This window comes from Sciurus carolinensis, chromosome 11 (genome assembly GCF_902686445.1).
Source record: "Sciurus carolinensis chromosome 11, mSciCar1.2, whole genome shotgun sequence".
In the NCBI taxonomy this organism is placed as follows: domain Eukaryota; kingdom Metazoa; phylum Chordata; class Mammalia; order Rodentia; family Sciuridae; genus Sciurus; species Sciurus carolinensis.
Window position 1 is genome coordinate 121,710,418 of NC_062223.1, and position 17,378 is coordinate 121,727,795.

Sequence of the window (17,378 nt, forward strand, 5' to 3'; positions counted from 1 at the left end):
GGACATGTGATGATCTGGTCGTGGAAGTCAGGAGGGTCATCTGAATTAGACACGTTCACTTGCATCATGAGCTCTTTCTGGTGGACTGAACCTCTAGGGATTGTTGAGATGACCCAGGCAGTGTGTGGAGTGGGAGAAAAGTGTGGAGAACAGGAACGGGCCCCTTAGTACAATGTTCAGGGTGGGCAGTGGAAGAGGAAGAAGACAGAAGGTAAGAGTCTCAGAAGGGTTCGCCAGAGAGGTAGAAAGCTAAGTAGATAAAATAGTATCAGGGAACCTGAACCATGAAAATTTCAAGCAAGAGGAGTTAGTAAACAGACTTGACCACAGCAGAGAAGACAAGTAAAGAAAAGTGTCATGAGTGGAGCATTGTGTATGCAACTCGTACACAAGTTCAGGATTCAGGATTCGGGGGGAAAAAGAGCAATAATGCAAACAACACTGTAAGTTACATGTGCATGTATACGCATATCTGTGTGTTTTCTATGTTTGGAGTTACAGAGAATGATGAACTGTGGTGAAGTGTTAAAATTCACAAATCTGGGTAAGGATCTTTGAGTTTTCTGTGCTCTGCCTGCAATCTTTTTCTGTAAGTTTCAAATGATTTCAAAGTAGAAAACTGATGCCAAAGGGCTTAGTCACTAAGAGGACAGTGGTGGCCTAAGCAGAGCTGTTTCTGTGGGTGGTGAGAACACAGCGAGAGCGAACGCTCCGCTGCAGGGCGCAGAGGTCCCCAGTGACAGGTGGGCTGGCGACCAGCACAGCCTGCACTATCAAGACACTTGAATGTGAGTTCAAGAATAGTTTAACCGGAGAATGGGTTTGTGTGAGATTCCTTTTACTTTTTTCAGAGTCAAGATTAAACACATTTACATGCTGGAAAGAATTTAAGAAACTAGAGATAGGGTGAGGAGAGACAGAAGACATGCCTGAGACTTAAGTCCATGTGTTTTCACTTTTAAAATACTAAAAATAGGGCTGGCGTTGCAGTTCAGTGGTACAGCACTTGCCTAACATGCTCAAGATCCTGGGATCAATCAGTGGCACTGCAAAAATAAAAAAAAATTATCTGCAAATATTGCAAATAAACAATCATCATTTTTGGGGGGAGATTCTTGTATATGACTGAAATCTTTACTTCAAGCCAAGTAATCTCTTATCATTTAACTCTTCCACCTCTTATTGTCCAGAATTATTCTGTGCTTCCTGGAATCTTTTTTTTTTTTTTTGCAGTACTGGGGAATGAACTAGGGTTGCTCTACCATGTTCTATATCCCCAACCCATTTTTATTTTTATTTGGAGAAAGGGTCTCACTCAGTCACCAAGGCTGACCTAAAACTTGAAATCCTCCTGCCTCAACCTCCCTGTGACTGGGATTATAGGCATGTGCCACTGCACCTGGCTTCTGTGAATCATCACAGGATTTGCCAGCCCCATTTCAGTGGTGTGCCCAGACTGAACACAGCACTTTGCTCATGACCCATGCCAGGCAATACAAGGAAGCACTCTCCCACTGGCAGAAAATCCTTCCTAGGTTTCTGAGTTCTGGCTACTATTTAAAAACCGTAGACTGTGCAATTTATAAGCAACAGAAATTTATTTCTTGCAGTTTGGAAGGCTGGGAAGTCCAAGATCAAGAGCCATCAGGTTCCTCTGGTGAGGGCTTCCTGGTTCACCTCTGGGTCCCTTTTTGCAGTGTCTACACCTGGCAGAAAAGGTTGAAAGAGCTCCCTTGGGCCTCTTTCATAAGAGCCCTGACCCCATTAGGAAGGCACTGCCCTCATAACCAATCACCTCCCATTTTTAATGCCATCTCCTTGGCAGTTAGGATTTAACATGACTTTTGGGGGAGACACAGACATTCAAACTATAACACCAGGTGAAGAACATGTCAGGAGAAAAAATAGAAACTTTCCCAACTTGGTAAAACATTCAAAAGGCTGTAATTGGATTTTTCTTTCTTAACAATTCTAAAATAATTCTCAGCTGCAGATAAGGAAAAGGTAAAGAAAATATGAAAGACTGGGCACAGTGGCACATAGCTGTAATCCCAGCAGCTTGGGAGCCTGAGGCAGGAGGATCTCACATTCAAAGTCAGCCTCAGCAATTTATCAAGGCCCTAAGCACTTAGCAAAGACCCTGTCTCAAAATAAAAAGTAAAAAGTTCTGGGTATGTGGCTCAGTGGTAAAGCACCCCTGAGTTCAATTCCCGGTACCAAAAAAAAAAAAAAAAGGTTGAAAAGCCTGTAGGACCATTCACTGGTTAAAATCAAGGTCCTTTAATCACTTCCAAGTAATTTCCCACCTTTCCAAAGAATCGTTAATTCAGTTTTGCCTCCAGCACTTCCAACAGATCTATATCAAGGGACCTAGGTGGGGTGGCACACAACTATAATCCCATCAACTCAGGAGGTTGAGACAGGAGGATTGAAAGTTTGAGGCCAACCTGGGCAATTTAGACCTTGTTTCAAAATAAAATTTAAAAAGTCTGGGGATATAGTTCAGTGGTAGAGTGCTTACCTAGCATGCATGAGGGCCTAGTTTAATCCCAATTATAGGAGAAAAAGTAAAGAACAATCAAATTGGAATCTTTAGATGAGAAAGAGTTGGACTAGAACAAACTAAAAGGGACATATCAGCAGAGCTTCACTTAAAGAAATGCCAAATGGTTCTTTAGACAGAAGAAAAATGTTGTGAGATAGAAACACTAATATAGGAGGAATAAAGAGCAGGAAGCATAAATATATTGATAAATAAAACAAAGGTTGTGTTGCAAACCAATAAAAGCAAAACCTTGGAGATTTAAAATATAGGAAGTATTAATATGCACTACAAAAATAAGATATTAGATAGAATAAGAGGAAATAACAGTATTATCAGGGAATTGGTTAAACTACCAATCTGTACTTAACTATAATGAGCAAATGGAAAAAATAGTTCTATGCTTCTTCCATTCATTTGAAGAGTTCTTTCTTACTGACAATGAAAATTAGAGCCAATTAATATCTGTGCTCAAAATTTTCTTAATATTATCAGGTGGAATTTATAACTAAAGCTCCAAGGACTTGAGTTTCATTGTTAATGAACACAGCAGAAAAAGAAACACAGTAAGAGTTTCTGTACATAAGAGCTGATCTAGGAGCTCAGGTACAACTCTCGGGACCCTAGGGTTGAGACAAGGTGAGCCAGAGCAAGAGTGGCTTTTGTGTTAAAGCAGACAAACTTTCTGGTTAGGATCAGAGCATACATTCTTTTTTCTACTTAGGACAGATACTGTCTGCACAGGGTTGGAGGCAGGCTTCCCTCGGATGGTGCAGCATGAACAAACGCTAGTGATTAAGGATGGATCTCACCAAGAAATAACCCTTCCAGCATTAGACATCGAGACTTCCCAGTGCTGACACTCCGTGTGTGCTGTGAAAACCCACTGCCATTAAGCAGTTACTCTGAGTGCATATAGGATGTACCGATCGCAAATGTGGGTAACAAAAGAACCCCAGTGAGAGCTGGATGAAATAGAGGATCTCAGTGCTGATGGAGATTAAATAGCCTGAGAATGGATTTGTATATTAACTTCAGGGAGCTCAGGTCTTGCCACCTAAAGAGTGACACCTGATGCCTCAATTGTAGAGTAATAAATCTTCAGTAAACTGCAGATCTCAAGTAGGCTGCTTGGAAGGTGAGAGAAATCACATCAAGCCCATAAATGTCTTCTTTTCTGGAGACTGAAATGCCATCTCTGAGCACTTATATTTACTTGAGCAGAGGATTTAACACTTGAGACAATTGAAGTTTCATAAAATGAGGAGTCCTTGGCCTTGTTGACAAAGCACCCTGTGAAGAGTGCGATTGTGATCCAAGTCATTAGCAGCAAAGGTAATGACATGATTAAAGTCAAAGTCAAGTGACAACCCAGGATTCGGGATCTGGCAGCCAAGGAAAGAAATTTCTGGTAGGTTTTTTTCCTTAGTGGGGATGGGGAGGGAAGACTGGGAGATTTACAGTCAGATGGCAACAGAAAAAGAGTTTCTAGGCACTTATTTCTCTACCAAGTCAAAGGCCGAGCAAATATTGAAAAGAATGGCGTTATCAACATCAATTAGTATTTAGAGATCATAGCAAAGCGGGGACTGTCTGACCTCTGTACTAAACAGCGATGACAGCCTGAAAAGAACAGTGTATTTCACAAACACTCCCATAAGATTGTAAAACAGTGGTTTTCCTCTGGATCCAGGGCAAGGAAGGATGCTCTTGGGTTGTGCGTACAGAGCCCTTTTGCCCATGTTTCCCCATGTAGCTCAGTGTACTGTGTGGAAGAAAGAACCTTTACTTACCTGAATACAGGAGCAAGTATTTTCTTTTTATGGAACACCACAGGTAAAAATTAAAAGCTTATAGGAAATCATCAGAGTGCAGCCAATCCCATCCCCCAGAAAGTTCAAATTCCAAAGAGACTATCCTCTAAATTTTCAATTAGAAGTTATTCTTACTTAAAAATCTGAAATAACAACAGTACATATTCCCGTTTTAAATTTATCTCAAGCTTATCATTATAAGGTGATTTCATTACACATTAAACACTACTTAATATTATAAAAAAACAGGATGAGTCTTAGGGGCTAGATCAGAAAAGTGAAATAAGAACTGAACCCTTAGCACAATAATGTGATTATGCTTCTGTAGCAAGCTGAAACAGTTTGAACAAAAAGCATGCTTTACTCACTTCAATACGTTTTTTTTCTCCAGTGATCTAGTTAACTGTTTCATTTTTCAATTAACGTTGCATAGATACAGGACACAGAGGTTTTTAAAATATGTGTTCAGAAAGGGAGAAATAAATTGCAGTTCTACAACACATTGATGCATATGGTCATCTTATTGTTTTCAGTAAGCATTTAATCATTCCTTCCAAAGGCCTCTTAACTCAGCCAATTTTTCACAAAGTAATGAGTGCTCTATTCCTTGGGAAATATTCCTAAATGGCTATAGCACAGTATAGTTGCATAGTGTATCTATTATACTGGGAGTACATTTTGTTGTTGTCAGGCTTTCAAAAGCATAAAGACTATTCTGAAATTGAAATCTTTCCCCCCAGATGTTTGATTGCCTAAGTACAGGCTATATTAAGGAACAGAAGCAAAACAACCCTTGTGGTTTCACAGATGTCCTGTCACAGCTCAGACTCTTTTATAATCTTCTGAATAAAATCTAATTTGTTTCATCTGGTGAAGAGGTCATTTCTAGCTTCTGACCTGTATGAGAAAGAAGAACTGATAATCCAATGTTTCACATTAAACTTGAACTTGGTTAATAAAGCAAATCATTGATGTTTTCCCAGTTAGGATTTTTGAAATATTCATTTAGTTAAAATAAACTTACCCACTTTAAGGTAGATTTCTCCTCTTTTCCTGCAAAACTCTTTAGCCCTAAAGTTTCTTCCCACCTCACGCCCAGTTTTGGTAACACTTCCCTGTAGAGTTTTTAAGACAAAGATTTGTCCTTATTACAAAGCCCGTTCTAAGTTCTTGATCTCCTTCTAGGCTCATGACCTAATTTTTTTCTGAACAAATCACTCCTGTTCACCTTTAGTTGCCTGAAATTAGGAAAGGATCCTCTGGTACTCTTTTATCTGTTTTCAGTTTTGTGGTGACCTTCTTAGAAATCTCAGTTCCTGCTGGGCATGGTAGTGCACACCTGTAATTCCAGCAGCTCAGGAGGCAGAGGATAACAAGTTCAAAGCTAGCTTCAGCAACCTAGAGAGGTCCTAAGCAACTTAGAAAGACCCTGTCTCCAAATAAAAAATAAAAAGGTCTAAGGTTGTGGCCCAGTGGTTCAGTGCCCCTAGGTTCAATCCCTAGTACCAAAAAAAAAAAAAAAAAGTCTCAATTCCCAGTTAAAAACACTGGTTTAAAATGTATAAAGAGTGCCAATCTTATACTTTTACATTAATCAAAAATATCTTTTTAGATTTACCAGGAACACTGGTCTCAATATGAAGGTACAAAATCAAGCAATGTACCAAGAAGTCAATCCTCTGAAATAGCCAACAACCAGCAACCACCCAGAAGACCAGCCAAGCCCAAGGCTCGGCGACAGCATAGACGTCAGATTGGCCTCAAGTCTTTCATGACCAAAGAGCTCACTGTCAGTCAAGGAAACCAGAATGACCTTTCTAGACAGCAACAAAACCAAAATCAACCCATTGATCCTTCAATAAAGCATGGATCAACTGTGCTCATGTATGCCTCTAACAATGATTTACAAGACTCAAGAGCACTTAGGATCCAGGATTCCAAAGTGACCTCCAATATATTTGCTCCACCAAAGCAGGCTTTCGACAGTGTATTATATAAAAACTCTACTGGATATCACTTGATGAATGTTAATAAAGAAAGGGGACAACACAGAGATGAAGAGGAGAGAAGATTTCCATATCAGCAGCTACCCATCTACCCTCTTTCTAATTCAGATTTGAACTTTAATGAACTTTCTAAGAGACACATGTTCCTGAGCCAAAAAGAGTCTCAGTCTGTTTATGACGTGAATGTTCAAAGATCGGCTGAAAAAAAGAAGCAACCAAAACAACCTAATACAGAGACAAAATATAAGAACTTAGAAATGTTATGGTAAGAATTCTCTTTTCTCTAGTAGTTTCCTAGAGAAGAAATAAGAGACTGCTGGAGAAAGACAGGTGAGAGAGAAGGAGATGGAAGGGGAGTCCCTGGGAATGGTCAGGTGAGAGGGGGAAATTAACGTAACAGCTTCCCTGACTCTGACTCCTGTCCAACACAGTCCACGCTGGATGTCTTTCTTTTCCTCTTCCCTGTCTCCTCTACTTTTTTCACTCTAGTTAAACTAGAATTTGAAAGGAGGGGAAAAGGACACAGGAACCCAGTCAAAACAAATCATTATGTTTGAAGGATATAAATAATATTTGGAGAAAACCAATTATCTCCAGCACTGTAATGGCCTTTCCTAAGAAAGTAATCTAAAACACAGAAAATTGTGTGCACAAAAATACCACCACTTATAAAAACAACCTAAAAATCCAACAGTGGGGACATATTTAGGTAAATTGTGATATTTAATATCATAATTTAAAATTCTGGCTAGGAGGAAATGTTTCTATAAAAAGTAACTAGTAAGGTGTAAAATTATATCCAAGGACGGGTGGGGTTAGTGGCTCAGTGGTGGAGCGCTCACCTAGCATGCCTGAGGCCCTGGGTTTAATCCTCAGTACCACATAAAATAAAGGTATTGTGTCCACCTACAACTAAAAAATAAATTTAAAAAAAATTATGCCTAGGGAGTATAAGCTGTACTGGGTTAAAATGTGCACAGAAGAAAAATGTTCCAAAATGTCAATAGCTGTATCTCAGGCAAGAAAGATTGAGGTTGTTTTTAATTTCTCCTTTATATTTTGTGAAATTGCACAAGTTCCCTACAATGTAGATGCGTTACTTCTATAGACAAGAAAAGGAAAGCTATTTTTTAAGTCACTCTTGATATTTCTTGATATTCTTTAATCAAATATGCTTTCTGTATACCTAACATGGACTGAATATAAAGCTAAAATGCTGTAGAAAATACAGAAGTTTGATGCATGAGGCATCCTCGAGGAGCTTACCAAAATGGGACAGTTTCATACATCTGAGTTGATCAGAGGACATTTAAGTACTACACTTGGTGGCATGGAATATACATTTAGTAAGGTTCCGTTAGCTTTCTGGAAGAGACAGCATCCATCTCTTTTTTCTCTAGCTTCACAAAGATTGCTTCTAATGGTTTTTGTGTGAAAAATAATATTTAGGTTTTGGTAAATAGAAAACTCCTTCCTATGCCTGTTCTCATTTTTCTTTGCAAAGAACTTTTGTCATAAGTAGAATTTAATTTTATCAAATACTTTTTCTGCATCAGTTGAAAAATGTTCTCCATTAATCCTTTAAAGTAATGAAATATAGTAACAGATTTTCTAATATTACACTATTGTTTTGTTTCTGGGGTTAACTTATCATAATGTACTTTTAATAAGTTTCTTGATTTGATTTGCTAACACTTTGTTTAGGATTTAACATTCACTGCATGAAGTGAGATTGGCCATAATTTTCCTATCTGCCATGGGCCTTGACGTGTTATCAAGATTAGGCCAGCCTTATGAAATGAGTTAAGGACTATGCCCTTTTTGTACATCATCTGGGACACTTCATATACTATTGGGATGATCTGTTACTTGAGGGTTTGATAGAACTTTCCTGTAAAACTACTGGAACATGGGTGTTTTTTTATTTGACTTTGTTTTTGTGATCGTTGGCTGTGTTAAACTCCTGATTCATTTACTATGATGACTATAAGTCTTTACAAGTTTTCTGTTTTTTCTTTGATCATCTGATAAATACATTTTCTAGAAAAAATGTTTCACCTTTTTTTTCACAGTGCTTCGGAGGCAAGCACTCTACCAACTGAGCTATATCCCCAACCCCAAACTTCAACTTCTACTAAGCTTAAAATTACTGTCATATCCTCAGTGTGTGGTGACTTGAGGCATACTTGGGCTATTTTGAGCTCTACCAGATCTCATGGTGCAATACTGCACCTGTAGACTCAGCTGTGTTTCTCATAGCTCCTGTGTGAGACCCAGTACCCCTGGAAATTAATGAGGCCCAGCTTCCTCTACCAGCTACACAAGGTGATTTTCCCCCTATTTGTGTTTTTAGCCCTGGTGAGATTTAGTCCACAGAGAATAGGTCTACGTATAGTGAAGCACAGTGCATGAGTTCAACAATAGAGCCTGGGGACTTTACTGAATTTCCTGCAGTTGCGTACAGAAAGGAAGTGGAACACAGTCCTCAGGAGCACACCCAAGGAGAATATTGGTGCATCTTCAACATACACAGGGGTGGGGGAGGGGGGTATTGTTTTACTTCATTAACTTTTAAATTCAAATATTATGTCAGAATACATTTTAAGGCATTTAAAAACTTGTTCAATAAAAAATGTACTGGCATAGAGCTCTTTATAGTATTTACATAACTTTCATATTATTCAACCTCCTACATCTGTAATAATATCCCTCTTTTTATTTCCAATACATCTCCTTTCTTGTTTTTTAAATTAACTTTTCAACCAAGATAGCACATGTACATATACTAAAAAATCAGATAGCACTTAGGTCAGTTGGCAGTACACTGCTTTCTCTCCCCAAGGATCCCCTCCACAGTGCTTGGCTATGAATAATATTTGCATTGGTATAATAATGAAAATCCTGAATATCAGCAACCCCTTTTGACTTTTATTGCTTCCTCTAGTATTTGCCACTATTCTCAGTTATATTTATTTATTGTTATATTTTTCTTCTTCAGTTTTAGATATTTTGATTGATTTTCTATTATGATAGAGCTTCCTGACATCCCCATCATTGTCTGCTTCCCTTCAACCATCCTACAAAAATAGTAGTTACATTGCAATTTTTGGTTGGACCAATATTGAGTGTTTTTGTTATTATGCCAATGCATCTATAATGCATGATCTGGCTTTGGAGATTCTATGACTATGCTTCATTTTTAATTTTTTTCCAAAAGTTCATAATTGCCTTGACTTGTTTGTTTGCTTACTTTGGATTACTTTTCTTTGTACATGTGGCTAATTGTTCCCACACTTTCCAGTGGCCTCTCAAAACAGATTTTTCATAAGGACAAACACATTCAATTCTTCTTTCTTGGAGACAGTCTTTTAACACACCTTTAAATTCTTCTTCTTGCTAGATCTACTACAAAACCGTTTTAAGAATTCCCTTTGCCTTTCTTATGATCAGAATCCCTTTTCAGGATCATAGATTTTCCTTGTTTTGTTTGAGCACATCCTGTGGTATTTTCTTCCTGTTAGAAACATGGGGTGAGGAGCAGTTCTCAGCATGCCAATGTCCTGTGTAGTGCTTCCTTTCCACATGGCCGTCCTCTGTGTCAGTGCCCATGTTATCCTTGCAAACCTCCCTTCATCATGGGGATGCCCTTCATTTTTCTCCATTATTGACCCTCCTGTTTTCTCCATCTACTCTCTTCCCCTTTCTTAGCTTCCTTTCTCATTCTGGTAGAGAACATCCTTTACTGCTTAGGAGGTAATGTATTGAGACCTCAGATGATTGAAATTGACTTTGTTCTGCCCTTGCTCCTAACTGATAGCTGGCAGGTTGTTGTAGAATTCTAGATTGAAAATCATTTCCCCTTACAATTGTCTTCTTGCTTCCAGTATTGTTATATTTGACCTGTTTATTTTTTCTTTAGAAGCTATAGGATCTTCTCTTTTTCTCCAATACAATGAGAATTCATAATAACATGCCTTGGTTTAGTTCTATTTTCAAAGATTGTTCTGGGCCTTTTAGCTTGGATATGTGTGTCTTTTCATTCTGGGAAAGGTCATGAATCCTCTCCTGGGTCACTCCTTTCAGCTCTCTTCTTCCCTGTTATTCACAGGTGTTTTTCTAGGACTGTTCTTACAATGCTCTTTTCTCTCTTGTTCATTTCTTTGTCATTTTGCTCTACTTTCTCTAAGAGTTTCTCAATTCTAGCTTCCAGCCTTCCTATGCTCTCGTTACTGGAGGAAGGATTTTTTGGCATAGAAACAGTAGAGAAGAGACCAAGTCGAGTATTGCAAACATACAAGTAGAGTTTCTAAATGTGGCTTTAGTTGAAGGGAGACAGCACTGATAGAGAGGGGACCAGGCTACTCTCTGAAGAAAGGGAGATAACAGCTTTTTATTGATTTGCTAAAGTAGGCCAAAGTCCAGTGATTTTCCACTGTCCAGAGGCAAGGTTTCTCCTTGCATGAGATTTGGACCACCAGTGGTAATGGTCAACTTGTCCTAGGAACTTCTGAGTTGTTCTTACAACTGGTCTCATCATCCTGTGTGCAAACATCCTGGCATTGTGGTTCAGTCTGGGCCTTTTGACAGGGTGAAGGACTTTAGGTCCTTGGGCTGCTACAACTCCTGGAAGAGTACAGGATAGGGCAGAAGAAAAGTCATACCAACTCCATGAGCAATGCTTGCATGCAGAGCTGAGTAGAATTTGACTCAAAAGTTAAGGTAGCAAAGGGGACAGACGAAGACAAAAAGGCCAAGCCGTTTCATGCTATCCCAGTCACCCATTCAACATCTCTAGACTCAAGTGAAGAGTGAGGATTTTCAGCAAAAGTGGCCTTCAATTCCCTGGAGAGTAACTGAGGCAACTACTACCATCATGACCAACATGTCCAAGGTGTTACAGCAAAGCTAGAGGGAAACTAATAATGTGTTATCCAGATGTGTGACCTCCAAAATTAGTGATTTTTAAGTTGACAAAGAATATATGAAGTGAGAGGGTTTGTTTAAGTTATTCCCCATTTCTCAGCATGCTGTGCAGGTGGAGAAGCAATAGTTGCCTCACTGTACAGAAAGAGGAGAAAATCTGGAGGGGTGCCTGCTTCTTAAGCAGAAGTTCAACCAATTCTTATTTAAATAACTCTGACATAGACTTTCACCATCAACAACACTTACAGTTTATGGGTCTTTCAAAGATTTGTTGATATCTTTGATACTTGCTTTTTGGTCTAATTTTTGGTCATTGTTCCCAAACCATTGGTATTGGCTCCAAAATACCCAGAAAGTATTTTCTGCAGTTGCAGGGCACATCATTCTGTATACATTCATTTACCACTTAACAGTGGGGATATATTCTGAGAAATGTGTCTTTAGGCAAGTTAATCATTGTACAAACATCGGAGTGTCCTTATGCAAACTAAAATGACTATGCTGTCACTCGGTAACATAATCTTCTGAGACCACCTCTGTACATGTAGTTTGTTGTTGACCAACACCTTGTTATGCAGCACATGACTACAACTTAAATTAGGGTAAGCTTGTTAAACATGTCATTTAAATCTTCTGAAGCCCAAATGGGTTTCCATGTTTGATATGTTAGTTATTGACACTGGTGAATTGGCATTTCCCTATATTTAAGAATTGTCACTGGTGTGGTGACACATGCCTATAATCCCAGCAACTCAGGAGGTTCCTCTTAGGAGGAATACAAGTCTGAGACCAGCCTGGGCAACTTAGAGAGCTCCTGTCTCTAAACAACAACAAAAAAAGAATGGAGACATAACTCAATAGTAGAGTGTTTCTTAGCATGTGGGAGGCCTTGGGTTCAATCCTGTGCTTTAAGAAAAAAAAAAGAATTGTTAATGTCACTTCATAATTCTATTAGTTTAATTTTATGTATTTTGAGTTTTATTATTAGATACATGCAAGTTAATAATTACATATTTTCCTGGTGGATTCTTCTTTTAATCATGATATAATGATTCGTTTTATTTCCAATAATGCTATTTGATTAAAGTCTATGTTGTCTGATATTAATATAGCTTCACTCACTTTCTTATGATTAGTATTGAGTCTAGTACATTTTTTCTCTCATCTTCAAAACTTCCAGTATCTTTATGTTTTAAACCTGTCTTTTAAAAACAGTGTGCTGTTGTAATTTGTTTCTTTATTCAATCTTAACCTTGCTTGTATCTACTGACTTTACTTACATTCATTGTGGATTTATTTCTACCACCTTAATTTGAGCACTCTAATTACCTACTTCTGCCATGCTTCTTTTTACTTTCTACCTTCTATTAAACTGATAGAATTCTCTTTATTTCTTTTTTCTTCTACTTATTTGTAGATACTCTTGTGTAGCGGTGGGCAGGGTACTGGGGATAGAAACCAGGGATGCTCTACCACTGAGCTACATCCCCAGTCCTTTTTATTTTATTTTGAGACAGGGTCTCACTAAGTTGCCCTGGCTGGTTTCTAACTCGCAATCCTCCTGCTTAGGCCTACAGAGTCACTGGATTACAGGCTTGTGCCACCACACCCAGAACTCTATTCTACTAAAACACACACACAAATACACACAACTTACATATTTAACTAAATTAATATTTCTGCCCTTCTCTAGACATGTTCAGAATCATTATGTTAAAAATACAATCTCCTTTCCTGTCACACATACTTCTTGGTCTAGCAACTTGTCCAGCACTTTATATCTCAAAAATTAGTCATTGTTTTTATTATTATATAGAGTTAATGGCATTTTAGATTTAACCAAATTATTAATTTCTTTGCCTCACATTCTTTATTTTTACTCTGTCTTCAGCAAGTGTATGTCACTGGAATTTATCTGAAATTTCTTTATAATTTTGAATTATAGTTTAACCTGGTATACAGTTCATCTTTTTAAAAGCATTATTTTTCTTTCTTATTGTCTTTTCATTTCTGTGTTGTCTTGAAAGTGTTTGTCAATGTAATTATCATTCCTTTTGTTTTTACTTTATCTTTATTTCTCTTTTTGTCTTTTAAACTTCTTCTTTGTTTTTTGGTATTCAGAAGTTTCACTATGATTTATATAGGAATGAAATTTGTAGTTCTACTTGAATCTCTTCTGTGATTCCTAAATCTGAGGATTCATCTCTTTTCACAAATTTTGAATAATTATCACCCATTTTCCTATGAATATTATGTCTCCCAAATTGGTTCTATTTTCTTTTATTCTAGGCTTTGTGTGTTTTAACTCTGTTTCTTATTTTACATGTTGTCTTTCTGCTTCTTTCTGAGAAATTCCCTCAGGTAGGTATTCCAGTGTAATAACTTCCTTTTCAACTGTGTCCAATATAATTTCTAATTTGTTCATTGGGTTTTAAAATTCAATAATGGTATTTTTCATGTCTAGAATTTCTACTTGGTTATGAGTAAAACCTCTCTTATTTGTTCAAAATAAGTTTTTAAAAATGTATTTCTCAGAATTTTCATTTCTTCTTTTATGTTTCTAATCATTTTATACATTATGAATGCTATCTATTGTATTCTATTATCTGAAGTTTATGAAAGTCTACTACTGCTATTTGTGTGTGTGTGTGTGTGTGTGTGTGTGTGTGTGTGGTCTGCTGACTCTCATACTTGGTAGATCATTTCCTCTTATGTACTAGGATTTTGGATGATGAACTTATGTTCACACTGACCCCAAATCTCACATATCCTGTACCATATTTACTGTTAAAATGGAAACCCTTAGACCCAAACAGCCCACAAAGAAAGCCATAACTTCAGCTCATCCAAATCTTCTTTGGCTTTAGTTCATTTTGGTTTTCCTCCCCGGAGATTTTCTGCCTCTCATACTTTCAACTGTGTACTTAAAGAATATGGTTTCATTTAATCCAGCATTTCTTGGTATTTTGTAGCAAGAAGCTCTTTGACTTTTGAAAATGATACATTTCTATTCCAAATGCACTAAGTGAAAGTTCCAAGAAGAGTTAGAATATCCTAAAGAAAAAGGAGCTTTTAAGATAAGAAATTAATATATTAATGAAATTAATTAGGTCAAAAGTTAATTAATTTGAGTTGGGGGAATGATATATATACATCAAGTTAATGGTTCATAACTTTACTGTTAGAGGTCTTATGTGAAGTTTTATTTACAAATGTGTGTTCTTTTCCAAAGGAAATTCCCTTCTTCCTCAGACAGCCAACCTGTTGGAGCTTCCCCAGATTCACAGCTCACTCAGATAATGGAGCAGCATCAGCAAGCCTTGGTGCAGCTGACTGACGTGCAGCCCAGGGAAGGGTCCTCTTCCAGTGTCACGCTCCCCCCCATCTTGTCAAGAGTAGAAAGCGAATCCCAACTCAGTTCAGAGAGAAGCCAAAGAAACCAAATGAAAATCATCCGTAGCAATTCTGAAGGCTATCTGTTTCAACTGGAGAAAGGAAAGAAACATAGGAAAAGGGACAGTGTTAAGGTGAGAAAGCACTGGTTGTTACCAAGTAACTTTTTAATCTTGATAATACTGATGGACCTGGATTTTTTCGTCTCCCTGAATTATAGCCCTGGAATAGGGATGGTTATTACTGAAATGCTGCCACAACTAGGTGACCCAGGGTCAGGAATGTCATTCCTCTGGCCTGTGTTACTCCCTGGAATTTCCTTCCCCTTCTTTCTAGAAGTTGTTGTTGCCAGGGATGTCCATTTCCACCTCTGTTTCAGGTCATCTCAGGGAAGGGGTCTGCATTTACAGAGAGGCAATGAGCTCCTTTAATCCCCAGGTTAAACATCACTTCCTCCAAAAAGCTTTCCCACCCCACCCAACCTCTATTCTAAGTCTATGTATATTTTCATTTCTTAAAAGAAGAAAAACTATGGACTGGGGATATAGCTCAGTTGATAGAGTGCTTGTCTTGGAAGCACAAGGCCCTGGGTTCAATCCCCAGCACCACCAAAAAAAAAAAAAAAAAGAAGAAAAAGTAGGATCGAGGCGGGTGAAAGTCCCTGTTGCCACTGCATCTCTCCTACCACCCCACACTAACTCCTCACCCCTGAGAACTTTTTCTGGCCCTCATCTCACCTCAGCTTTACAAGGAAATAAATACCTAGGCTAGTCAATGACTGACCTTTCCTCCAAAATGTTAACTGACATTTACAGAATTCTTTGTCTACAGTAAGATTTGCCATTACTAGTATCTTTGTGTACTCAAATCTTTTTATGTCCTATATATTTCTCCACTGTGAAAAACAATAAAAACACCTCAGGAAAGATGACTTGGTTCTAGTATCATAGTGTATTAGTTTGTTATTTATTACTGTAACAAAATACCTGAGGCAGCCTGCTTTATTTTAAAAATAGGTTTATTAAGCTCACAGTTCTGGAGGCTCAAGTACATGGTACCAGCATCAGCTTGGCTGTGGTGAGGTCCTTATGGTGGGGATCTGTGCAAGAGGGAGAGAGCATATTATAAGACAGGAAGCCAGAGAGATTCAGGGATTAGGATCATTTTTATAGCAACTCACTCTCATAAGAGAACTACCTGACTTCCTTCTGAGGGTAGAGCTCACAATGATCCAACAACCTCCCACTAGACTCTACCTCTTAAAGGTCATAGCACCTCTCAACACTGTCATACTAAGGACTGGGACTCAAAATGAGCCTTTAGGGACACCATTAAACCATATCCAATCATAATAAGTAGTAAAGAAGCAGCTGGAAGATATATTCTGATTCACAGGTCAACTGGCAAAGGCCTGGTTGGAAACATAAGGCCTGTGATGAGTCAGGTTTCCTGGGAGAAAACTCTGCATGAAGATTTGAGTACAGGGGGTTTATTGAGTGTGCCCTCAGGAACCATCTTGTAAGGGAGTGCAGGAGGAAGACTGAGCAGAGGGAGGGAGTAGGCAGTGGGGTAGATGCGACAGAAGCCTCAGGCAAGGTTCTGAGGACGCTGAAGTCAGGATGGTCGTTCAAAGGCAAGGGACCCAGACTTTCGCTCCCCTTCATCAACCATTGAATAGTGACCACCCTGAGGAAGGGTTGTGTCTTTGGGCACAGCAGCTCCATTTGGCTGCAGGCAGTGCTCAGGGAGAGACTCAGCTGTGAGCCATCAGTAGACAGCACTCCCAGCAGCTGGGTCACTGAGTGCCCCAGTCCAAAAAGGCATCAAGTTTGGGGGTGGGGTAGGTTAAGAAAACGATTCCTCAACTCAATTCAATATTTAGTTGTTAAATCCTGCTAGGAACTGTGGCAGGTGCTGGAATGTAGAGATGAACAAGCTATGGCCCTCCCCCAAAAGCAGCTTTGGATTACATGGATCTGGGAAAGACAGTCACGTAAACGACAAATGAAGATTCATAAGGAGCACCAAGGGACACAAGGAGCGTACATGTCCTGACCTGCAGGTCACACAAAGCTCTGGGAGATAGTTCCAAGCTGAGTCTTACAAGATAGTCAAGAGCTGGCAAAGAAGAAAGACAAAAGAGCGTTTCAGGCAGGGCACTGGCTGGAGCAGTGCTCCTTGGGCTGCGACAGCATGGTGCTTGCCAGGAACGAAGACGCACTTCACATTGCTGGGACTGAAGCTGAGAAGCACTGGGTGTGGAGAGATGCAGGCAGATATCGCGCTCCCTCTGGCCGCAGAGAGAGACACGACAAATGTCTGAAGCTTTGGAAGTTTATTGTGCACAGTCCCTCTCCTACACTTCTCTTACTCCCAGCTTCTCTTCTCTCAGCTTCTTCTTACTCCCAGCTTCTCTTCTCTCGGCTTCTTCTTACTCCCAGCTTCCGCGCACTCCCAGCTTCCAGCTCAGCTTCAGCCTTCGCCTCCGCCGCTTCTTCCGCTTCTGCCTCTTCTGCCGCTTCTGCCTCCCTACTCTCCCACCCACCAGGCTTATATACACTTCAACCAATCAGGGGAGAGTACACGAGGTAAACGCGGACAGCTGCAAGCATAGGATAGGTACACGAGGGGGGCATGCTCTAGTCACATCGTTAACTAGCCAATCATTGGAATTCGCTGGTTGTTTACTGTATAGCTGGC

General features: G+C 39.1%; 1 protein-coding gene across 4 annotated transcripts in view; it reads left to right on the plus strand.

The window, feature by feature from the left end:
- The window catches only part of Jhy (junctional cadherin complex regulator), a 66,153-nt gene that overhangs the window by 37,580 nt on the left and 11,195 nt on the right, over positions 1-17,378 (plus strand). For 2 of the 4 annotated variants that reach the window (XM_047517274.1, XM_047517275.1), the window contains 2 exons: positions 5,969-6,627; positions 14,518-14,812. The exons of 1 other annotated variant lie outside the window; for it this stretch is intronic. In XM_047517274.1, coding sequence (XP_047373230.1) covers positions 5,969-6,627; positions 14,518-14,812 — 954 coding nt within the window. Of the gene's footprint in view, positions 1-5,968; positions 6,628-14,517; positions 14,813-17,378 lie in introns of those variants that run through there. One more of the 4 variants, XM_047517273.1, reaches the window with a different exon arrangement.